The 25522-nt window shown below is 37.6% G+C and overlaps 1 protein-coding gene across 14 annotated transcripts in view; it reads right to left on the minus strand.

Moving 5' to 3' along the window:
• The window catches only part of PDLIM5 (PDZ and LIM domain 5), a 129708-nt gene that overhangs the window by 58304 nt on the left and 45882 nt on the right, over positions 1-25522 (minus strand). For all 14 annotated transcript variants that reach the window (XM_027455589.3, XM_038177793.2, XM_072037011.1 and 11 more), the window contains exon 4: positions 1119-1161. In XM_027455589.3, the coding sequence (XP_027311390.1) occupies positions 1119-1161 (43 nt within the window). The remainder of the gene's footprint in view (positions 1-1118; positions 1162-25522) is intronic.

The raw sequence follows: 25522 nt of genomic DNA on the forward strand, positions 1-25522 counted from the left end.
GGGGAAAAAAAAAAAAAAAAAGAAAGAAAAAAACAAAACAAAACAATCCCTTCACAACCTCCAACTTATTCCAGAATATTTTATCAGTTTTTCTTAAACATAATCTCCCCAGAATATTTTTTATATACAGGAGAATCACTCAGCTCTAAGTGGTTCACAGAGACAACTGCCGTCCAGTGAACGTCCAGTTTTGTAGTTTGTCAAGTTTGGTGAGGTGACTTAAAGGGGAAAGAAAGCCCCCTAACTCATTTTAGCATCTGAGAATGTTTATTTCTATTCCATCTGTCCAATGAAGTCTCCATATACACTCATCAAATCAAAACTCTCAACAACAAAAAAAAAAAAAGTGAATTCAGTGGGTTGTTGTTTTTTTCTTTGCTTGTTTGTTTTCAAGGAGCTGTATTTTAACAAGATGGTGCCAAACTGCGTGCCTTTCAAATCAGGTCTGGCAGGACAGTAATACAATTATTTATGTCCACTTAAGAGGATTTTCCAATATATGCTTGATGAGAGAGATGCCCAGCCATTTGTAAGCATTTTTAGGTTTGTAAATAGACTACTTATGAAAAGGGTTTTTTGAAACTGTTGCTTGAGGACATAACATTAAAAGAAGTCAAGAACAAATAAACCCCCAGGGCTCTAAGTAAAGTGAGATGAATTGTTCTTTGAAACTCTGTATTTAGATAAGCTTCTTTCAAATACAAAGGGGGATTTCAGTGCCTATTAAAAAAGAAAAAAGAAAAAGAAAAAAAAAAACAGTGCCTATGAAAAAAAAAAAAAACCCTACTACAGTTTTTCTCTTGAGGATATAGAAAAATTTCAGCTTTATCTTTCTATAAAAAAAAAAAGCCCCAAAAGTTGGAAGATAACATTTATTCACTTTTTTTTTTTTTTTTTTTTGTGGATGATCATTTGCCAGTTCTCTTGATTCTTTTTTGAGTGAGTGAAAAAAAATATCACTCAGACCCAAAAGTTGCAGTAGTCTTAACGTAACACATGGAAATCAAGCACGTTATATTGAAAGGAAAGTTTGAATGCTAGTGCTTATCAACAACAGGGTTTGACAGATGGGTAACAGTGCCACATGCTACATTTCTTGGTTGTGATGATGAACATACCTTTGGTACATGAATGAGATCAGGTTTTGGTACAGAAGCAACTCTGAAAGAGAAAAACACACATAATTGTAAAAACAAATGCTTTAATATTTAAGTATTTCCCTTTTCCAACTCACTATGTCCACCCACAGATATATAAATTATATCATTTGTTTCCTCTAAGGGAAACAAGAAGTATTCAAGTTGAACTTACTCCATCGCAGTTAATATAGGGCAAAAGCAAAAACAAACTAGGTGAATTTATCCAGATACAATATTAGGAACTCTAGCATTTGTCACCAAGTACTAATTCATTTAGAAATTCATAATAATGTATCACCAGTCTGGAGACATAGTCAAAATTTGCTTATTGCTTTCCTTCCTTTCAAACTCAGAAAGTTCTGGTCAGACAAATTGCATTTTAAAGCTCATAACCCTTATCCAGGCTTAAAACTGAAAGCTTCCTTTTAGAACAATAAAAGTCCTTCTAAACAGCTTAGCAACTTAAATAATACAGGAACTTTTGGTATATTCTCTGGCCTTCAAAGGTAAACTTAATATCACTTGAACTCCACAGTAGATAGCAAAAAAATTTCTTCCAAACAATGAGTACATTGAGACTGCCACTGGGTGGTGGGAAGTAAAGGAAGTATCATAATGGAAAGGGCGAAGAAGATAAAGAATTAACAGATTTCATTATACCTAAACTGAATTTGCAATATGTGATAGGTAAAAGCATCTCACTTGATTTATTGTCTTTTCAGATTTGCATGCATGTATGTGCAAAAACACACACCCTGATTTTTTTTTTTCAAAAGCAATAGAACAACAAAAAGTCCAACTCACTGACATTTTGTCTGACAACACTGCTGCTGATACAATTTAGTCTTTTCTTGATGTTTTGGTAGAAAATTGCTTTCCTGCCACATTTCAAAACATTTCTGGCCATATTTGGTAGCTGCTCAGAGAGCTGGGAACTTTATTGGTCAAAGCAACATTAATCATATCCTGCCTGAAATCATGCAAACCTGATTTCCTAAAAATCTTCTAAAAAGGGTTTTGCTGAACTGAAGCTGAGTTATCATATCTAAAAGAAAGTTTGCCAATGAGGCAAAAAAGTTTGTTTGGAGAACAGGGAACAGAAGCTACATTTTAATTAAACACATCTACTGTATAAACCAGCCTTACTACTCTAGCAGTGAAAACATGGACAGCTAGATTTGAAGTAGGCATGCTGTCCCATATAAGTGATGTCTTCTCAACTTTTAACAAATATATTTTTTCCTTATTAATAGCTGATTAAAATGTTTACTTCATTTAGTTGTTCCCTGAAAGCCATTTGGCTCACAAGGCCCATCTGATACCAACAACAGCCTTCCTGTTGTTCAGGTCCAGCAACTAGCTTACAAAAAAAAAAAAAAAAGGAGATGAATATAAACCCACATGCTACATTATCAAAATAAATAAATAAATAAACAAATAAGGAAAAAAGCAGAGAATAATGAGGAAAAAAAAACACAACATAAACCACATAAACCAATAACTACAGTTCACAAGAATATCATTTTCTGCACTTTGCCTTCATCATTTGTGCATCGTCAATGACATGCATCATGTCCACATCAACAATAATTCTCAGATAGAGCGTTTCCCTGCTCTGAGGAAGAGGTCTGTTCTCCGGTTTCCCACAGAGTTTGCAGCCTATGAGAACACTGACCTCTGGCCCTCCAAAGCACCAGGGTGCATCGTTAATCATGCCTAATTGTGGACTTGTCAATTTGCAGCGACAAAAGCAACAAGAAGAAAAAAAATGCCAACACATATGGAACTCTTCTTTCTTTTTTAAAGACTAGAGTAGAAGATTCTTCTGTATTTTAGGTATGCATTTTATAATAAAGTAACTTGCAATGTTTTGTATATTTATTAAACCGATCTAACAGTTAGAAGTAGAAAGATATTCACTATTCAAATCAACTCCCAAATTTCATGGCTGGGGAAAAAAAAAGTTTGCAAATGTTAGACCCTGAAGTTTCAGTCTACAAGAGAAATGCACTTCATTAGTTTTACAAAATAATTAAATTTAAGTTTGCAATGTATGAGATGGCTCTGCGCTCACCTATACAGCACTTAACAAAAATTATTTCAAACACTATTTCCAGATGATCTGAAGAGATTCTTCAAAATTAGTCTTTAAAAATGCCATTAAAAAGGGGGTCAGAGGGAGGGGGGGCTTGATAACTACAATGTTTCCAATGTTCTTTTAACATTGGAGCCAGACAGCATAACATTGCTTTATTTCCCCCAAACATACTTGAAACAAGGACATAAATTTGCGTGTCCCAGACATACTTCAAACAGTTTAGCTTGGCCTTGTTGACTTCAGACCATAATCAGACTAAAATCTGTGATTTATCCAGCGTTGCATAAAGAAAATGCTCACCCAGCAAACTGAGCCACCAGGATCTGAATGTGAAAAATGCACGGTGGTTAGACAAGACAGTACAAGAGGAAAAGCACAGTTCATGTTGAAGAGCAAAACACGTCCATGTCCAACACATACATTTACGAAAACACTTGCTACAGTGCTTACATCTTGGCTATTGCCCTTGGAATTGGGAAAGATATTACAAAATCTGTAGAGCAAGAAATAATTTAACTACAGAATCTTGCACTTTTTTTTTTTTTTTTTTAAAGCTGTTAGCATGTAGTTTCCCACCTAGCAATTAGATGTTAAGATTTCATGCTACTTTGGTTAAGCGGGGTGATGCAGTGATACCTGATGATAGAGGCTTTCAGAAGGAGATGACGTTCCTGCCCTGTTACTACTCATTAGAAAAGCAGGACAGCTTGAAGCAGGGTATTTTCTGAATGATTTCAAGCTGGCAGTTCAGTATATGAGTTTGTGTAATATTTTTTGTAACATACAAACAAAACAAAGACATGAAAGCTCAGTATAAATGCTTATTATAAACAGTGCACACAAAAGACCTTGGCTAATGGTTGCTGGAGCGAGCTCCAGGCTTCCATCTCCTTACAAATTATTACAGACAGTGAAAATACAGTCAACAGCGGTCAGTTACTGACAGCCAGGATACTGAAAATGAAAGTGCACAATGTTTGTGCACACTTTGCCATCACAGATGTTTGCTCTTTCAAAAAAAAAAAAAAAAGATATATTTAGTCTGTGTAAACAGCTCATTTCGACCAGACAAACATGATCAAATTTGTTCTCCAAACATCCCACAAGCTGTTCCTCTCCAATGAATACTTTTGTGACATTTAATGCAATTCAAAACATTCCAACTTCCAGCACAGCCTTATTAGGGAAATGAATTAGTCTGCTCCTGCTATAAGCAGCGTGCCTAGCAAAAACTGTTCATTCTTTAAATTCTCCCTGTATTTATTTCCCCTTCCAAGTATTTCACCCACCAAAAAGCCACAAGCAACATAACTGAATCCTTCCATAATCACTAATATCTGGAAACCCCCAACTAAAGCTATGAGTCCAATTTGGTATGTCATCTCTAAAAATCGATCACCAACAAAACACTGTAATCTCACTGATTAGCGTTAGAGAATTAAATTCAAGGCAAAGCAGAGGCCCAAGCCCCTGGCTGCTAAACTCATAAAGCTTTATCTAACCTAAGCTAACCTAAAACCCAGAAGAAGAGTTTCAGATTTGTCTCTCCTGAACTCCATTAAGGTTCCACCATCACCAGTCTCCTTAGTAAAGGCGCTACATGGTAAACCACCAGGACATATCTGCACGTATCAACCCCTTTAAAAACAAAGGGAACACAGAATACCTGCAATAAAATAGGTATTGTGTTTGTTTTGTTTTGTTTTTGTATCTCTGTAACTTAAAGAATTGCTCAAACTCCAGTCTGAGATACAAGAGGAGAAGAACACAAAATCTTCATTCATAAAATGAAGTCAAGGCTGGAAGACTTTCTACAGAACTGTATTTGTTGGTCTGAACTGAAACTTTCTAATAGGAGGAAAGAAGAATGGAAGGATTTTTTTTTTCCTCTTATTTTGACAACTAACTCCTTCTTCAGGGTATAGTTTCTGGCAGCAGACACTACATCCCTGAAAAGCCAATGCTCAGATCTTCTTGCTGAAAACCTCATCTTTTAATGGTTTTACCACTGTAGCCTGCAGTTATGTTTTTTTAGTTGTTGTTGCTTTTGGTTTTGAATCATCGTATTTCTAGACATCAACCAGCTGACAGGGCAGAAAGCTAAATGCATTTGCTTTTTATAAGATAGCCAACTCTCATGAAAACATGAAAATGACAAGCAGAAAATGTTTAACATTATATATAATAAGCTATGACTTTTAATAGAAGCTATGTGAACCAAAACAAATGAAGATGTAATTTAAAGCACAGAAAAAAGAAAAATCCAAATTTTTTTTTCCCTAGTCCAAAGCCCTTTCCCCACTGCAGACATAATTCAGCTCCTACAAATTCTGTATCACAAGAATGGAAGAGAAGAAACATTCCTAATCTTGCTTCTTGTTGCAGCTTATGCATTATTGGAAACATTGGCCTTACGTTAAAAACATGAGTCATCTGCCAGGTAGTATACATTGCAACTACACTCCCCACAGCTTTGTAGAAATGGACCCACTGCCCCAGCTGACACGAATCAGCTAGATTGGTGCTCTAGAGATCTTGCTATGACAAACACCTGCAGCCCAGAAACTGTAAACCCATGTACATCCCCACACAGAGAAAAGAAGAGGTAACCAAATTATCATTAAGCATGGAAACTTGAGAACTGGAAAGTGTTGCAGTCATTGCAAAAAGATGATTTTTTTTTCCCTCCTTTAAAAACAAAACAAAAAAACAAAAAACAAAACAAAAAAAAAAAAAAAAAACACAGTGCAATGTTTTCCAAACTGTACTTTGGTCATGGTGCTTGGTAGCATACCAACAGGCTGCTATGATGGTTGTCAATCACATTTTCTCTCATAAGCCATTACCTGTTCTATTTCAGTCCATTAGTCTTTATTTTGTTGAACATGCCAAATAATGACAAATGTGGAAGGAGGAAGACTGAATGCTCATTTGCTTTTTTAAAAGATAATGGTATTTCAGATGCCAAGTACATCAAGGACTCTTAGTGCTAAATTCTTATTCTGCAAGCTAATTTGTATATTAAAAATGCATATTTCTCCTCTTGTCCTACAAAAACAGACTGCAAAGCTGTCAACTCAAATATTAAAATATTAAAATACAAACACCAGTGTGAGACACAATTGTCTCAGCTTTAAGAAACAAAATATTGAAGAGAGTTTATGTTCATGCTCAGTTTAAATCTGAAATGGCAGAAAAGGAGCTCTTCAGTCAGGTGGGCAATATTTAAACAGCTTGTATCTTTAAACCCAATTTTGAATGAGTTGTTATTTAGGCTTTCAGGTTTCACACTTTTTGCTGAGGTGTATTTAATGGAGTATGTTAAGATTACTAGTATTTAGTTCTTTATATAATAGTATGTCAAGATAATATTTGTCATCTCTGAAACAGTACTTTGTCATGTTTTGCCTAGGAATATGAGTTTATGAATCATCCAACACATATTCCATTTTCATTAAGTTTAAGGCTGAAAATTAATATAATGTAAGTTAATATAATGTAAGCATCAGCATTTTGCATTTGGTATATGCTAAACATGTTCACATCCCCAGACCATGCAGTCCTCAGCACTTTGGATTAAGATGAAGCATAAAGCCAGGTAAAAGAAAGAAAAATTATGTCCTTGCTTTGCTGCTCACTTGATAGTCAGCCAAATCAAACGTAGGTCCCTATCGAATTTAAATAAGGTTGGGGATTTCATTATTATGTGCTAAAATAAGCAGTTCTGACATTTTAGGAGAGGAAGAAACTGCCCTCTGCTTTGGTATTCCTGCCCACAAAGGATTAGTTGTTTTCAAGACCTCCCAAAGGCAACCACCGCTCATAGTCTCATTCCTGTGGTCTGTGGCAACCCTACTAAACGCATTTGTAAAGAGAGTTTAAGTGCAGTCAGATAATATTTTATTCTATTAAGGCAAAGCCAAAAACAAACTAAAAGTTAAGGGAAAAAAATCCTGTGGAATATATCTCACCTTCTGACTGACAAAGATTTCCAAAACCATGCTTTTCACTCTTGTAATGACACAAGGTTTAGAAACCTGCAGGTATCATGCATACAACCAGCACTGGACCAGCAGAGGTATGTCTGTCTGTACCTGCCCATGACTCCTTGGCCAGAGTCAAGACAGGAAAACCATCCCCTGTATTAAGCACGGTATTTGTGCTACAATCTTTCCGGCAGATCTGTAGGCGACTCAGGGTGTCCAAGTCCTGTCAAGTTCAGGAGGCAGGGATCCTACCTTGTCACTGCTTAACAAGTGATGGGAAAAATAACATCTCATCTATAAGATTTGCCCATGCATTTCCTTCAGTGATGGTGGTCACTTCCATTAGTTCTAACTTATTATAACTAATTTTTATTATTTATTTATTTAGCATTCCCAAAGCTATTTTGCCAAGTAACAGTATATAACAGTTAAGTGCAAATATCAAGACAGAACAAAAAGCCTTCAGCAACTATACCCCAGCTTTCAATAGCGGAATTTATACATTTATTTTTCTTAAGAAGCATTTATGAGACACTAATTCTAACACAGCAAGCTACCTTTTAAAAATAACCAGCTTAAAGAAAAGCACAGGTCTAAACGACTCACAGACATAGTCATTCCTCTAAAACCTTCAAAAAAAAAAAAAAGCTCAACTTCATGCTGACTTCAGTCTGGCATCAAATCTAGGTTATAATTTAGGATATTCTACACTACAAACTAAATTATTTTTTCCAGTGCCTACCACACTATGGTGACTAATGCTTAAATTACCTCCTTTGTCCAAAACACAGTCTAAATGAGCTTGAAAGTGCAGTCGCGTGTATTTTAACTGGAAATTCATGACAAAAAAAAAGTTTTTCAATCCCAACATACCCTTATTAGGGATTTTTTTTTTTCTTAGTAAGTGCATGATTGGGAATGAGCATTTATATCAAATTTTCTCCCTCGGATGAAGAAACTGGAATGTTACAGAGCCATTAGACTTAAGTTTCACATCTTATGGGAGGTCAATGCATTTCTCCTCTACCAAGCAGCTCACCCATTCACAAGTAGAGTACACTGAGACTACACTGAGAAGTGTATCACTTCTCCTGCCCCTCTGCACCCCACAGCTGGGGTGACAGGAGGTGGTGACTGTAGAGACAGCAAAGCTGAAGCACTGTTAATCACATTGCAGAATTGTTGCAGGATCAGTTTAATGAATACACACTTCCTAGAAGTTCACTTCTCCACATTGCATCCACCTCTTGTCCTTGCTTTTGTTGGCCTTTATCACTTCCATGTATTGTTCATCCGTTTACATATTTGAAGTCACTGGTTTAACAGCATGTTTCATAGATCTAATATGTTCAGAAAAGTTGTTTGTGTCTTGACATGATTAACACAGCTTTAGATGTTTAAAAACTTCTATTTGAAAGAAGCCGTATAAATATAAAAGAAAACCTGCAAGTATTGTATCTAGAAGGCCTCAGGTCTAACCACACCTTTAAAGGAAAGTGAAGTCAAAGAGCAACTGCCAGAGTAAGATTTGGAGCTGGAAATCATTTTGTCTACTGCAAGAGCTAAGCAAGAATGATTGAAAAGCAGTAGTCATCTCAAAGAGCTAATTCCTGTAGTTAACAAACCAAGGGACCAACTATAATGGAAATGCTCATGCTGACTAAGTAAAGGTGTATAAAACACACTGCTATAATTCTTTTGTCATTTGCAGCAACTGTAAAAGAAGAGAAAAAATGAACAATCCCATCTGACTCAGGCCGATGCAGCTAAGTAAAGAGGTCTCCCTTCCCACAGCCTAGCTTTAGGAAAGTAGCTTTTACCCTTCTCCGCTCCAAATACTTGAGGGATACCATTCTCAGCATGTGCACAGCTTATGAGGCAATTAACAGTTTTCGCGAGCAACTGATCGCTGAAGCAAAGCTGATGCAAAAAAAAACTCTTGACAGTAACAAAACCCGTTGACATTTTTCGCAATGCTGCAACAACTACTTCTGCTCTAAAGCAAGACAAAAATAAGCAAGCAACTACTCACAGGCACAGTAAGTGTTTTTATTACCTCATGGGGTTTTGTGGTTCGGTGCCACAGACATGACTTTCTACTGACAATACGCTGGAACTTTTCAAAGGCAACAAATTTTTTCAAAAACTTGTCAAGAACAAAACAAAACAAAACAAACAAAAACCCCAAACAGCTTTCTACAGAATTTGGCTGCACTAGAGAAAACATTTGCATTTAAAAAGTGGGATTTTTTTTCCTTGCAGGTGAATAACAGACTGAAAACAATCGAACTTAAAGTAAATATGGAGAAAGAAACCTTCCTAGTTTCTTTATGACATACAGTTATCATCACTGCAATCACTAGCCTCTCCATGGGGCACAGGCTGTTAATTATTTTTCTTTCCTTGAGAAGATAAGCACTTTACCACCTTTCTTCCCTGTTGATAGGTTATAGCTTGACTGCAGGTACCACTTACCTTTCTGTTAGATGGTGGAAGTGATGGATAGTAAAACTTTCAGCAGTTGCTCACTACTTGCATTTAGCTCTATTTCAGACCACTAGAAAAACATGTATGCCTGAAAACCTGCCAGTTTTTCCCAGCTTTACCACAAATCTTTCTTACTCTGTTACGCTTTTATGATACTACTATCATTCAAGAACACATTTATTTCCAAACGCTCAATCTTTAATACATTCTCATTATGCTGTCTCCCAGAGTGAGGTAGAAAGAGCCCTACTGATGAGTCAGGACAGGACAATTTTGATTCTCAACAGCTGAGAGATGATCTTGCATGGCACAGGACTGTTTGTTTTTTTTAATGGTGTCTCATTTTTTCCTGTGGGCAGATGCTTAGGAACAGTTTACCTAACAACACTGCAACACTGGTCACTTGACATATTTACCTTTTTTTTTTTTTTTTCCCCCTCTTATCTTTACAAAGCACATTCACATATTTCCAAATGTTACTATCTGGAATTAAGAATCCAAACATTTACCTGCTATATGTAATTTATTAGTGTTATTTAGCTATCTCTTTTAGCTAACTTCAACTATTTTCAGCATATGATGGGCACGGACCATTTTTAAACCCTGTAAGCTTCTTTTAATCCATTTAGAGACAACTGTCCTTTGACAGATCATCACATACATACCCTTTTATAATTAAAGAATGCCTACAAGTTAGCATCATAAACCTTGCATGTGGAAGAGATGTGCTTTTCAGAGGAAACTAACAGGTGTTGGGCATATACTGTAATTGAAAAACAAAGGTGTAAATAGAAACAAGTAACATTATTTGTGGCACCCAAACAATGAGATGAGTGTTTACCAAGGGAAAAATGATATGAATTACAGAGCAGACCAAGGTAGGTTAGATCTGGGGGTCAGGTGAGCTGCCTGTAAAATACCAGGCTTTGAGAAGCAAGGAACCCATCATAGAGGGAACACAATGAAAATGATCTTTCTCCCACTCTTGATTTTGAAATAAAAGGAACAAGATTAAGTTGATTTTCAAAAGAAGAATTAAAATAAAGGGCATTAAGTATATCACACAAGCCAGAAAATATATCAAGTGCAAAATCCTAATTTTTCTGAGAAAAGGGGAATAAAATTTCACTCTCAGATATGTTCAGATACTCTTCAATTTCACAGGTGAGAAGAATTGCATTCTAAGAAATGTTTCCACTTTCCAAAATGTAAGCTTTTCCATTTCTCTAGCCTTGGCCAGGAGCACAGGAAGCACCACTGTTCACGCATGACTGCCAAATGATTGCCAAATCCCAAGGCTACTTCAGGTTCTGGGAAGGAAACCAACAGCGCTTTGAAATTTTTTGATCAGAAAACTTTTGGACCTGGGTCAAACAGCCATTATTCAAGCTTGCTGTCTTTCTGGCAGTCTCATTAAGCTATTGAATTCAATGGCCATTTGACTAATGCCAGTACTGGAGAACCAAATTAGCAGCAAGAAGGTTTTGCCTAACGTTTGCAGAAAATCATTTCCTCGACTTTCTGATGTCTTCCTATTAACACTTTTCTTCATGGAATTAATACAGGGGAGGGAAAACATCGCTCAGTGTCCCAAAGCACTACAAGCAGTACAGTCATGTTAGCCTCAAGATGTTTTTAATCATGCTGTTTGGAAATCAGTCACGCAGGCAAAATGAGACCTGTACCACTGCTTTCCTTAGGAAGTTAGTGCACGCAGAGCACATAAGACTTCTACAATGAAACTTCTCAGGCAGAAGTACAGGCTTCCCTGGATATTTCCTGGTTTGTAAGCTTGACATCTTTGTTCTTGGCCTTCTTTTTGTGACGTGACTTCTTGCAGTTGAACCAGAGGCCACAAAAAGGTTTTCTCCAATGAAAACTCCAGGGGAAAAAGCAGCACAGACAGTATGACTGGCTTCCACCATGGTGAAAGAATTTGTTCAGTTTCATGTTCTGGTCCTTAGAAACTCCCTGGCACAAAATATGCCTCAGAAACGGGCCAAAGAGCAACATTACCTGTTCCCACCACAAATTTTTATAGCTCCACAATGGCATGCTAGAAGAGGCTTGAGCATGCCAGCATTTTTGTTTCTGTTGTTAGTGGTTTGTTACGGCTTAATGATTAAGTCACTTCGTTTTTCTTATCTGTACCCATCCTACATTTAATGCGTTTAAACTAAAAGTAACACATACCAAGCAAATACTTCTGACTACATAAACAAATGTGAAACGAAACAATTAGTGTAATACTATAGGAAAGCAAGCACAAAGAAATGTGATCAGTTTTTATGCAGGTAGTAACACATGTAAGAGCTGGCTCCTCAACCTCAGGTTCAGTCACTGGGACTTTGAGGTCTTTGAGCATGTTATAGCCTCATTCTATGTCAAAAACAGTCCAGTATCTAGATTAAGTTGCTGGTATGTACGATTTAAAGGGTCTTTTTAAAGTGAATTGAAAATGGTAACTCTTCTACTACCCATAGAGGCCAGGCTCGTTCTAACCCTGTAACCACCACCAGCATAAAAACAGAGGAGCAATTCTTCCCAAAAAAAAGAACAAACCTATTCTTCCATATCATTACCTCTCTCAATCAGAGCCTAGATTACCAATTCTGTAGAAAAGGGCACACGTGTACACAGACAGCTTATCTTGCCACATCTGAGTGCCTTGCCCTTCAGTATTCTCACCTACTCCCATGTAAACTGGTTCAACATTTGCCCAGGCACTTTTGGCCCATTAGAGGAAGGAGCAACCAGGCACAGTCTACAAACAACATTAATCCAGCTGCAATTATGCACTGTGCATTTTGCAGATACAGTTAAAGCCTGGGAGGTTCCAGACACCAAAGCAGAGATACTGTTCATTTGCTGTACAAGAAGGGGTTTGGGTTGTTTTCTCAATCTCTGCTAGTCTGCGTATACCCAACACTCCCTTGATAACATACAATCAAGGAGTGATTTCTTCAAACAATTGCATCCCTAATGATTCTCTCTATTCTTAAGAAAAGCATATCGATACACCCAGGAGTGATCTTTGGACCAGACAAGTAGATGTATTCTTGGGCGTGGAGGAGTTTTAACAGCTGCATTGTTCTAATGCAGCTGTTCACAATTACTGGCATGTACTGCGAGGCCAGCCTGATTACAGCTTGTTTCATCTATATATAAATGCATTATTTTGCTCCTCAAAAGTTTGGCATTCAGATGGTGACTGCAAGGCTTCAAAACTGAAGTCTATCTGCGATGTCCCAGCTGGCTATTTTAAAGTGTGCCAACAGAATTAAAATGTCACTAAAGATCATGCCACTCTCTGAGGTATCTGTGTTATTTTAAGACTTGGAGATAAACTGTGGCCAACACCACATTGTTTCCCTAAGTCTTTCACTCAATAGCTATGGACATAGCTTAAAATAAATGAGTGAGGTCAACGACACCACAATTTGCATGCTAATTAATGAGCCTCTGAGATTCCAGAAATGTAATGGATGGGTTGCACAGGTCAAAGCAAGAATGGAAAGAAAAGTTTAACATGAGATTGTGAATGGCAAAATGCCCTGGAGATCATTTAAACAGAAAATCCTATACCCATTTTCAACAGCATTAGAAAGAAAATCTGCTGAGGGGCTAAGGAAACGTTTAAATTCTTTACCTAAAGTATGGGAGCTCCAGAAGTATTGGACCACTGACTGCAGAACACCTTTCTTACAAGTAATTGCATGCTAATTTGATAACAAATGGATCAAATGTAGTATATGAATTCTCTTTTACTAAAAGATGGAGTTCTGGTGAGCCATAGTGTGGAGTGCTACTCCTTGGTCCAATCCTGAAAGCACTTTTCAGAGGAAAAAAGTCCCAGACCTCAGCTGCTCCCTACAATGCTTTCTAGGCATGCATTTGACTTGGAGCTAGGACATGAATAACATGAAACATTGGTCTCTGTACAGTAAATTACACTTCTTGGGCGATCTCTTTTGACAAATATGAAAAGTTCAACTGTCCAAATATATTTTCTTAATGCATTTATGTTAAGCAGATCAGGAACCAGTATTGTTTTTCTTGGTCAACTGCTATCTCCAAGAGGAAATGTCCACAAACATGGAGAAAATACTTTAACGATCTGTGCAAGGCTTAAGATTTCTGCAATCTCATGCAAAAATGGAAAGCGACTCTTCACAGACTTGCGTAGTTAAACAAAGCTTGGGATGGATAGCAAGGTATGGAAGCCAAAAAATAAATGCTTTCTTCTGGTCACCAAAAGGGTCCAAACATGATATCCCATGGTCCTCACTCCAGCCTTGTCCAGTTGTGGTAGCCACATGCACAATACCTGACTTTTGTGACAGCTCTCACCGGGGTTGGTCCTTGCCTACCCATGACCTTTCTACAAAGCTCGGCCAGCCCCAGAGCTGCAGAGAGTTTTAATGACTGCAACCACTTCAGCTCCCCAATCCCATAATGAAACATTTCCCCATCCACCATCTCAGAAATACAAGCTTCTTTTGGACCCTGCAGACATATCTGCCCTCCCCCCCACCTTCTTTTTTTCCTTTTGCATCCCTGTCTGACCATTAACAAGCCACAGTAACCCATACCAGGGGGTAGTATTGGACCACAAATGGCATGTACTTTATCTTCATTCCCACATTTTTCCCTAAATGGGTAGCAGCAAAGTCTGACAGATCCTTCTCAGGAAAAGCAATTAAAAATAACAAACCAAAACAGAAAAACAACAACAAAAACCACCACACAACAACAGTCAATGTAGGCAGGCAGGCAGATACATAAAAAAGGAAAAAAAAAAAAGCCAAATAAGTCAAAAGGTAAAAACAATTTGGTGACTCATGATGAGAGAAGTCTATCTTGGTATTTAAAACACAAAAGCAAACAGCAGGAACTTGGTGCATCACAAGAAGGATTAGATGAATTCTTTGCATTTTTTAAGAACTAAATCATTTGGGTGAATTATACAATGAATAGGGTAGGGAAGAGTAAATATCTAATGTCTGCAGTTGCTGCAGCTCACCCCCATACTTCCTTTTGGCCTCACCCAGTGTGCAGCTATTCATGGTATCTCATCCTAACAAGGAGACATTCTCTCTTGCTAAAGTATTGTGGGAAAAAAAAAAAAAAAAAAAAAAAAGAAAAAACACATCTCAGCCAAGAAAAATATCCATGATCAAAATTGAAGGCATAGCTTTAAAATAAAAATAGTCCCTGAAATTACATCTTCTGCCAGAGACTTACAAAAATCTACAACCTTCTCCACCTTTAAAAAAAAAAAAAAAAAAGAAAAAGAAAAAAGAGGGAAACAAAAGGAACAGCTTCACAGTGTCCTTTATTCAGATCTTGAGCAAAGTTGGGTGTTGTCTGCTAAATATGGCAGAAACAGTTCAGGTCGAGCCCTGCAAGGTATTATCTTGCTCCAGGAAGGATGCTAAGTGCCTCAGGCTGCATTATTATTTGGATAATAACACCAAATAACACCAGATGAAATCCTTCTCATTAAACAAATAACTTTCTCCTATCTCAGGAGAAATTCTGAACTTAATAACAGTATTTTACTTCAAAGTGTTTTTGTTATTCCTAATATGAAAATAAAGAAACACCTCTAAAGTAGGAATCCATCCTCCATGACAAAATAGATCTACCAGATTAGTACCACCTTACGAGGACATTAGATGTATTTCTCCATTATTTTTTTTTAATAATCAACGATAATATTGATTTGATATAGTATTAATTTTAGCATTGACATTCTACTTTCCTCACCTCTGTGTATAAAACAATCTGCAGAGTGGTTTTTTGTCTGTTTTGTTGTCATTTGGTTTTGTTTGTTTGTTTTGGTCTTTGTTGTAGTATTGTTGTTTTTAAACTATCTGCAACAGCTACATTGTCTGTCATTAAAATATTTAGCAAATGTAAGCAGGGAGCACTTGTTTAAAAACACAGCAAAGTGACCTATAGATTTTATTCCTTAGTTTGAAATATTAAGTCTGAAATTTACCTGGATCCTAAAAAAGTTCCCAACCAACCAAAAAAACTCTGTCAGCTTTTCAGAAAGGTGGATAGGAAATGCAGGAAACAATCTTCAGTTATGTGAGACATCTAAATCTCTTCTCTCCAACATTTCCTGCCAAAAACACTTCCTAATATGGTAACCGAGAACTGATAAAGATTTTTTTTCTGATTTTTTTTTTTTAAACCACTGTGTTGTTTACTTGAGTTGTGCTGAAACCTGATATTGTCCCATCTCCTTTTGTTCCCCATTTTTTGAGGGGGAACTTCAATCTGCCCTTACCCAACTTGCTCGAAATCACACTAGAAGCTCACTGCTCCAAAATAGCCCCCTACAGCCACTTCAAAAAGTGTAATTGGTATAAAAATCCTACAAAAATACTTTATAATTATGTTATTCACGTTGCTGCTTTTTAGGCAGTTCCAAGAGATGGTTTAAAAAATGAAAAATAAAAAAAAAAAAAAGAAAAAACATTTGTCCCAGCACTCACTTCATTATCACCTGAATGTGGTGGTGGTTTATGAGTTAATAAGACTTGGTGGATAATGACTGACTTGAGCTCCTACCTTCCTTCCAAAACTTGGAAAGGAGATAACTGGCAACACTTCTGGCCAAGGGACTCCAAGATCACTATCAATAGCAGGCACAGTTATGAATTTCAGTACTTGAGAAGCCTTGAATGGAAAATATTACACATTTTTGTTTTCACAAAAACTGATATATATTATGCTTAGCACAGTATGTGTATTTTAGTGACTCCATGTGTCAATGAAACTTATAGTCTGCTCTGGCAGAGTGGCTTTGTATGTAAAGGAAAAATAATCTGTTAGTAATTGAGAAGCATTAGTTAGCTCTGAAGTCACTGTGCTCATTACAATTTTGGCTTTCTAAAATCTATAATGCATTTTAGGAATGTACTACACATTCCTTTTTTTTTTTTTTGCATAGATACTTAGGAATTCTAGGGGATGCTATACAGTCAATAGACTAGCTAGCCTGGTTTTGGTTGTTTTCCTACCAAAAGCAAATGCTAAAAGTCCCCTCTGCTGAAGCTCAAACTTTTTCCATAGCTCTTTCTTTTCTGTTGAAACATACGGCTTAGTAAAGCAGCAGTCATAGCTTGAATGTAGCAAACAGATTAGCAACAAAGCAAGCCTTTCAAAACAACTGCCTCTCAGATATCCCATTTAATTACCCCCTGAAAACTTAATTATCCAAAAGCAACATCAAACGTCAGCTTAGAAAGCATCTCACCTGCTGACAGATTCTCTATAAATTCTGTGTGTTTGTTTCAAGACAATGGCTTCCAGACTCTTAAATTTCACTAGGTTTTTTTTTTTGTAAGATTTCTGCTCAGCCACTGCGTAAAACTAACTTCTCAAATCTTCATTTTTTAAAAAATAAATTAATCTTTTCAGTGGTATTTTAATATCATGTTAATAAGAATTAGGAAAGTTAGGACACCAAAGCTTGTCAAAACTGTGGGAGAAAAATTCTCAGTTGACATTATAAGCTTAGAAGTTCTAAGGCATTCAGGGGAATACTGAAGACCCAAAAATGTGAAAGCATATAAATCTGTTGTGAATTTAAATGTGACAGAGATTGAAATCATTTGTAAATTGCATTTAATGATAGATTATACTCAGTTTACGCAAGAATACTGTTAAAAAAAAACTAAGACCTAAACTTTCTCCAACAATTTACAAAGTATGCACCAAACACTTTGCTCACATCAAGCTCAGTTAAACTAAGCTGAGAAAATACATGTAAACAAGAATAAGAACCATTTACTTAGTTTATAAGAGAAGTAGATATCATTAAGTTAAAAAAAAACAAAAAGTTCAGTTCTGGTTCACAGGGACACAACTCCACCATAGCCAGGCAAGTGCTTTTTTGAATGTCTAAGACAAGTGAGTAAATTAGTCCCAATTTTTCAGCAGGACAATTACTACCTGAAGCGTTCGTGAAATATTTGCAAGTTGTTTGTTTGTTTGCTTTCTCCTCCATGTCATTTTTTGCTACCATTTTTGTTTTTAAACTTTCATGGATCAGATTCGAGGGCAAGTCTTTGCCATCTTATATTTTTGCAGAGGCAGCATCAGATGCTCCCCTTGGACTGATTAGTTGCCTTGGGCCTGGGGAGGACAAATATCTGACAATTCCAGCAGCGGCCAGCAGTGTCAGGTCGTGTGCAGGACAGAGGAGGGTTGTAGAGCAAACACAAAGCAAATACAGCAGGTTAAAAGGACAGTTCAAAACCTTTATAAAGATTAGGTAGCATCTTCTCAAGACACCTTATTCATCACAAGAAGGAAGGGAATTTTTTTGCTCCAAGCACTTTTTGAGCAGAGGCTCAAACACTGAAGAGCTCAACCAAAAAAGAGCAAGAGGTCAGGAGGAAAGCACGTCCTGTGAGGCTCTGCCCCAGTTAGGTTCCAAAGCCCTGTCAAAACCAGAAGTTGCTGCATCTCCATGAATGAAATAATGTGCATGTGAGCTATTGCAAAGACAACATGCTTTTTTTTTTTATTTATTTTCTGGGGGGAATAAGTATTTAGCAGTGACTGAACTGAAGGGTGAGGGTTAGAATCCTCGGCACTTCCTAGCACAGGTCTTGAATGACAAAGTTGACAAAGACTCAGAGCAGCTGGAGACCTTGCCAAAAGCAGAAAAGGTGTACAGAAGTGGATAAAGATTTACATTTTCTTCCTGGCAAACTCACCATGTGTTAAGTGAAAGAAGAGATACATTGTGCTCAAAGCTAGAGGAAAAAACAATTAAAGGAAAAAAAAATCAATGTGAGAACATAGTTTCCATTTGCACACAGCACAATCACCTTGATGCTGTCAGCCTGCCTGGGATGAGAGTTACATTGGCAGATACAAGAGCCAACACCCATAAGACCCCAATTTAATTGTTAGTTACAAATGTTTATGATAATCAAACCCACATCTCTTGTGTAAGCACCCAGGTTTTCACCACGCAGAGGTTACAAAGCCATCCTTCTCAGTGGGGTTTACTTCTCACCCCCCCCTTCTCAGCTGAATCATCAGATACCAGCCAGAACGGGTCTGGATACCAGACGAACAGGTTCACTGATCCAGCACACTCCTCTTTCAGACAAAGCCCTCCCTGCCATTTTTCAGTTCTATGATTGTTCAGGCTTACCATTCAGACCAGAACACGTCCACTGAAACATGTCCTATTCAGTGTCAGGCCAAAACACGTCCTATTGGAAAATGTGAGGCAGTGGTGGGACATAAAACCATGTGCACAGCTTTCTTATTCAAGTTACAAGCAAAGCTCAATTTTACTTCTAACACTGAAGTAACAGCAGCATTAAGAGATGCAAATCAAAGGGCTATTTTACAGGGCAATGAAACTTTGCAGACTATTTTGCACCAGAGCTTCCAAGAGCACAGTTTTCTTTGCATATTTTCTCATAGGAAAAACCTCTTTGGGAAGTGGAACCTGTGCGCCCTCTAAAATCCACATATTATTTAGCAGTTCAAAGCAGAATAATGTTATCACTGAAAGGTTGGAACAAATTTAATCATAAGTATTTGCCTAGTAGGATCTTGGCAACAAGAAAACATCTGGAGGGAGAACACAGACACTTTAGTCCACAAGGAATTAAACTGTATGGTGCTGGTCATCATGATAATTTATGTAATACCGTCCACTGAAGTTCTCAGAACCTCAACAGTTACCAAGAAAATTCAGATTTTACTCTGCAAACAGTAGATAAAGATTATCTGCAGAAGAAAAAGAGGAACCTTCTAATTTTAGGAAATAAAACACTGAAGCCAAACCAAGCCTTCAGCAAATCCAAAAGTGGTACTAGAAAGCATGCATTTAAAACTATGTTTAATCACTAAATCCACTCCGACAAATAAAAACAACATCTGAAATATCAAGATCACTTACGGAAAATGTATTTTGCAAATAATCCATTTTAAATAAAGTTGTAATTAGATGTAAATTTGCAATTAGTTGTCTCACACAGCAGATAATATTACTAAAGAAACAAAGGTTCTGCTAAATTGTGCTGCAGTGTTTATGAAGCTTTATTGGCCATCACCGTGAAAACTGTGGAAGTCCGTTACAAAATTAGGAAATGAAAGCCAGAATTGTGTTAACGGTCTCCTGAACAGTAATACTTGATGACTATCACTTCAAATAAAACAAAATATAACAAAATCATAAAAATAGTACTTTTCTGATGGCTTGCTGTAACTCATTAAAGAAAAAAAAACAAAACAAAACACATCATATTCAGGATTATTTATACATGGGAGGAAAAGTTACCATCCTGAAATACAGCTGTGAACCTTTTCTAGAGAGGAACTAAAAAGTAGGACCAAACTAGGAAGCTACATTAAGAACAAATGCCATCACATATTAACAGTCAAAATTGGAAGATAGGAAGAATTCAATATTTTAGTTTCTGCATTTTTCTGAAAAATATATCCAGCTCCTCACTTCCACCTGAAGCCCCCAGGGATGCATGTTCCTTTCACTCTTCTATGCTGTGCAAGGAGAGGTGATAACAAAAACTAAAAATCACCCAGAGCAAACGTCTGCAGCCACTGCAAATCTTGAAAATTTGGGAAACGATGACTAGGAAAGGCTAAGCTGGTATTGCATTGTCAGCTGAGGGCACATGCTTCACCCTTATGCAGGAAGTTGCCACATCTACCTATTAAATAGAAGCTTTATAGCATATCGCACAGTTATCAACAGTCAGCAAAACGAACTCTTGTAGTAAGAGATTTATTAGAGATCCAAATTGAAGATTAGCTTAGTTTTATTCCTGTTTTCCTACACATATGTAATGCTTGGAAACTCATTCAATCTACCAATTAGAAGAGTTGTTGCTATTAAAGACTGCTTGGAAAGTGAGGTTGATCGACTTAACAGGCAAGCAAAACTGTATCGAGGAGTTTGCAGTCTGAAGATTACTATTAGGCAATGGTCAGGCTCTTTGTAATGCTAGTTACCACATCAATCAGCCTAGATCTTGTGTATTAAATTTCAGCTTGCAAACATTAGTTTACTGCTTACAGCACAAAATAGAAATTTAACCACGCAGAGTACATTAGACAATTCCCTGCTGTCCACAAGGATAACCCCTCAAGTCTGCTTCTTCACTTTCTGGAAGAATGCACGTGCTGACATCGAATGAGATGCTCTAACTTCCATGTATTTCCAAGTAATTACACAGCTTCAGATAAAATATATTTGAATAAAGTATCTTTGATCCTGTCTTCACAGACAGAAATCAATCGTCATATCTCAGCTGGAGTACAGCTAATAGTTTTAGTTTTAAAGTAGAGTTTAGTTTTAAAATAGAGAGAAAATAGACTTTTATATTAATACTTTTGGCTTGATGTTTTGATGTACAGGAACTTTTTAATGTTTTGCTTGTGTAAAACTGCTTTTAAAACTTGCATAATCCTTTTCACTGTATTATTTTTATTTTAACAGTTGAGTCTTTGTTTTAAAAGGTCTCATATCATTGTACATCAGAGTAATTTAATCCCCAAACATTTAGTGGAACTATTTCAGAAGGCAACTATTACCCTATTCATCTTAAACATAGGAATTAAAGAAGACAGTTTATATAATAACAAGTGGTAAACATTTATTCTATTCTCTGACATATTGGAGAGACTATGCATGATTTCTGATCTTACAGTAAGTCTTTCAGCAAAATCACATCACTTAAAAAAAAAAATCTTACTTCCCTGTCTGAAAACAACTTTTTTTTAATGAAAACAGCAAATTAAATAAAGGATACATTTTGGCACTAGATTTAACCATATTTGTCAGATTTGTTGTGCTATGTGACGACCTGTACAAAGCAAAGGTATAGACATTTCCCACTAGTTAAAGCACAAAGCAAGAATACTGGTTAAGGCCCTTTAGTTATGACTTGATCCCTTGCAGACAGAGAATCCACCACTTTCTCCCTTTGTTTTCAGCAAAGGATTCTCAGATTACACAAGACTTGCAAAATTTCCAACCTGGCTGCTCATAAACCTCTGTGGATCATAAAATCTGAGCTATCCCCCCAAGGGTTTTGCAACCGGCTAGTGCTTATTCCATTAAGGACTCAGAATATGAGGACAGGTATCCTGAACTGTGTTTATGGGCTCTCAGTTTGCGAGAGTTCATGACGACCTCCTTATTTTCCTGTCAATGAGGGTGGGATTTTGAAATCAACTCCTAATCTGACTGAACTGTGGTTCAGCCCACAGCAGTACATAGATATAAAACATAAAGCACAAAGGTAAATATGCTTAAATTGTTACAAGCTAAAGGTGACCTTTTCATTTCCCTGGGGGCAAACAAACCAGGAGAAGAAAGGGGAAAAAAGAAAAAAAAAGACATTAAAGACATTGCATACTTCCTCTTCATTCTTCACTGAAATAAATATTTAATTCCAGGGCTTTACTTCATTTTCTTTGACTCTTGTTTTTTTTTTTCTTTCTTTTTTTCTTTTTTTTAAGTGCTCTCTATAACCAGGCTTTTCCTGCATTTGTATTAATGATATGGTAGGGGGGAAATATATATATTTTATTTTATTTTTTACTATAATTTTGGTTACACACAACTGTATAAATTTATATACAGAAAAAAAAAAAGTCTTTAAACTTAAAGTTGAAGGAAACATTTTGACGCTCAGTAAATAATGATTTGCCCACGGTAACTGGCATTCTCCACTATAAATTTACTATGTACACTATGTATTTATGCTCCTGTGTTACTGAAACACCTTTACAAATTCTTATTCGTTGCAGCCCTACCAATCCCCAACAAGGCCCTAAGGTACCCACCATGTGGAATGCTACTATCACTTAGCTAGCCCTCACTCCCACCCATTTTTCTGGCAGATGTGTAAGGACTACCCCCCAGAAAAACAGAAACCACTGAACTCCATTTTTACCCTGCAATCTTCCATTTCCATCCCAGCAACTTTCCTTTGATCTTCAAGGCAACTCTTTAGTTAGGTTCATTTAGTTGCAGAATGTTTTGTGGTTCATCTAATTGCTAGTTGACGTGCAGCAAAATGCTGCGCACAACAAAAGGTTTTGAATTCCAGCTGGAAGCAAGAGATGAACCCTTCCATTTATTTAGTTTGTGGGCAGACTTTCCAAAGGCATGGCTTAGCCAGCAAAACCTGTTCAGCTGCCGAACAAGGAGCAAAAACTTTCTACCTTGGCTCCAATAAACAAGAAGTGCAAACATTTACAGACCAAGACACCTCTGCATGCAAAGAAGAAACCAGAGTCTCCATTAGCTTTGAATTCTTCCCACAGTCTTCTGCCCAACACTGCTTAATTTCGAAACCAGATGAAAACATAAGGCCCTAGGGTGACTGGGTTGCTTGCACTGCAACATACTGCAGAAAAGGCCACACGCAAAACCCTTTCAGCTTCAGAGAAGCTCCTGTTAAGATGTAAACATATGAGCCTTCAAGCCTTCAGGTCAGCTATCACCTCAGCCACACAGCAATAGCCGCAGCCTCAGATGCGGTGAGGGAAGGCAACAGTCCTTGCTTTGAGAGGAGAAGGAAGTCTTCAACAAAACATGACCAGCAGAGCTGAGGGAGGTGTGAAAACCACCAGGCTCCAGACCAGCAGTGCCTCACGTCCAAGCCTTGATGTTGGTCTTTACGAAGCTGACAAGAACTTTAGGAGCCTGCACAGAGCTCATAGTATTTCCTTCAAAGAAACAGGCTCAAAAACATATTCTGCAAATTTCTAAGTTAAAAGTGGCTTCCTAACCAGCACCTGGTGGCTGTACCTTGCACAGCAGTGTTTCTCCTGCAACCTCCCTGCAGAGCAGGATCACCTAGAGCACATTGCACAGGATGACATCCAGGTGAGTTTTGAATATCACCAGAGGAGGAGACTCCGCAGCCTCTCCAGACAACTTGTTCCAGTGCTCTGTCACCCTCACAGTAAAGCAGTGCCCTCTCAAATTTACATGGAACTTCCTGTGCTTCAGTTTGTGCCCGTTGTCTCTGGTTCTGTCACGAGGCACCACTGAAAAGAGTCTGGCTCCATCCTTTTGATACCCTCCCTTCAGATACTTATACACATTGATAAGATCCCCTCTCAGTCTTATCTTCTCCAAACTATACAGGCCCAGCCCTCTTAGCCTCTCCTTGTATGACAGATGCTCCCGTCCGCTATCTTAGTAACCCTCCACTTGGATCTCACCAAGAGACTCACATCCCTCTTGTACTGGGCAGCCCAGAACTAGACATGGTACTCCAGGTGAGGCCTCACCAGGGCTGAGGAGATGGACGGGGTTACCTCTCTCAACCTGCTGGAAACACTCTTCTTAATGAAGCTCAGGATACCACAGGGGCCCATTGCTGGCTCACGGACAGTCAGAGTCGTGAAGTATTTTCAGATTTCTGAAATCAGATGAATTCTGTGCTGCTGGAATAGAGAATTTGGAAACCAGGAGATGGACTACACAACAGTCACCAGACGGTTTTACTCAATATGCTCAGAGGGATGTTTTATTCTGCTTTGCCTTATTGCTTTTCCTGCCTGGTCATGCAGGCTCTCTCCCGCAGCCATAAGTGATATGTTTTTGTTTTTAATGGAGGCTCTTCTATTACCAAGTTTTCCTATTTCTAAATACCTGGCTTTGTAACCTGAACACTTCTTTGCATGGAAAGGTGCTTCCAATTCCATCAAAACAATAAGATGAAACAAAACCAAAAAGACTCAGGAATTTTAATATGCTGAGCAAGACAGATCCCTACCTGCATCGTTAAGCCAGTTAATTCATTCCACAAACCACAACTGTTCTGAGCTTACAGACTACTGAAAGCTTATATAACTGCTCTTATTTTCTTCTTTAAAATAAGAAATACTTCAGCCGAGAGCTTGACATCTTTCTGTTGACAGCTCCAGATGTGGATGGCAGCCCACTCACGCCCTTCTCTGTTACCCATCTGGCTTCCTCCCACCCCAGTCCTCTCATACTTTTCCAATCTGCTTCACCTCTTTCCCTCTCTGGATGCCCTTCACTTCTCCCCCTGACTTTCCAAACCTGTCTCATGCCCCTCTTTACAGTCACACCAACACCTTTTTTCTTGTCACAGGCTGCTGCATGTCCACCCTCACAGCCACGCATGCCTCAGGCTTTGCAAACCCAATGTCCTCAACCCAGTCTGGCCTAGAAGAGCCACAGTTTTTTAAGTAACAAAGCTTTACCAAACACATCTATATCAATTTCCCAAGATGTACAGCCTGGACTGGCTTTCCAGACAGATATCTTTAATACACCAAGTCTTTAAAACTTCAAGTTCCTCATCATTTAGTAAATGGCATTTACTTTCTAGTAAAACTTCTAGAAAAGTCTCTGGTCAATAACAAATTTCAACAGGAATGCTTGAAGTTCCACAACATTATAAGCAGCTCTTCTGAGCAAGCTACCTGAACAACCATTGTCTCCAAGCCTAGCGACATATAAGAATAATAAGAGCAAACCTCTGTCTGGGAACCACTATTTTTCAGCCAGTTTATTTTCAGGCATAATTATTCAAAACTAGTATTATTGATTGAGGGCAACAATCTAGGATTGAGGAATAAGTTCCCAAAGTTTTTGACTTGCAGCTAAACAACAAATGTATAGTTATTTCCATACTCATACCCATATGATCTCTATCAAGTTTTTTTGTTTTTTTTTTTTTTTTTTCCCATGTCTCAGCTCATTTTCAGAAGGGATATCAGTGCTTATTTCCTTAATTAGCCAACACTCAGTTTAGACA

This window comes from Anas platyrhynchos, chromosome 4, assembly GCF_047663525.1.
Source record: "Anas platyrhynchos isolate ZD024472 breed Pekin duck chromosome 4, IASCAAS_PekinDuck_T2T, whole genome shotgun sequence".
Lineage (NCBI taxonomy): Eukaryota > Metazoa > Chordata > Aves > Anseriformes > Anatidae > Anas > Anas platyrhynchos.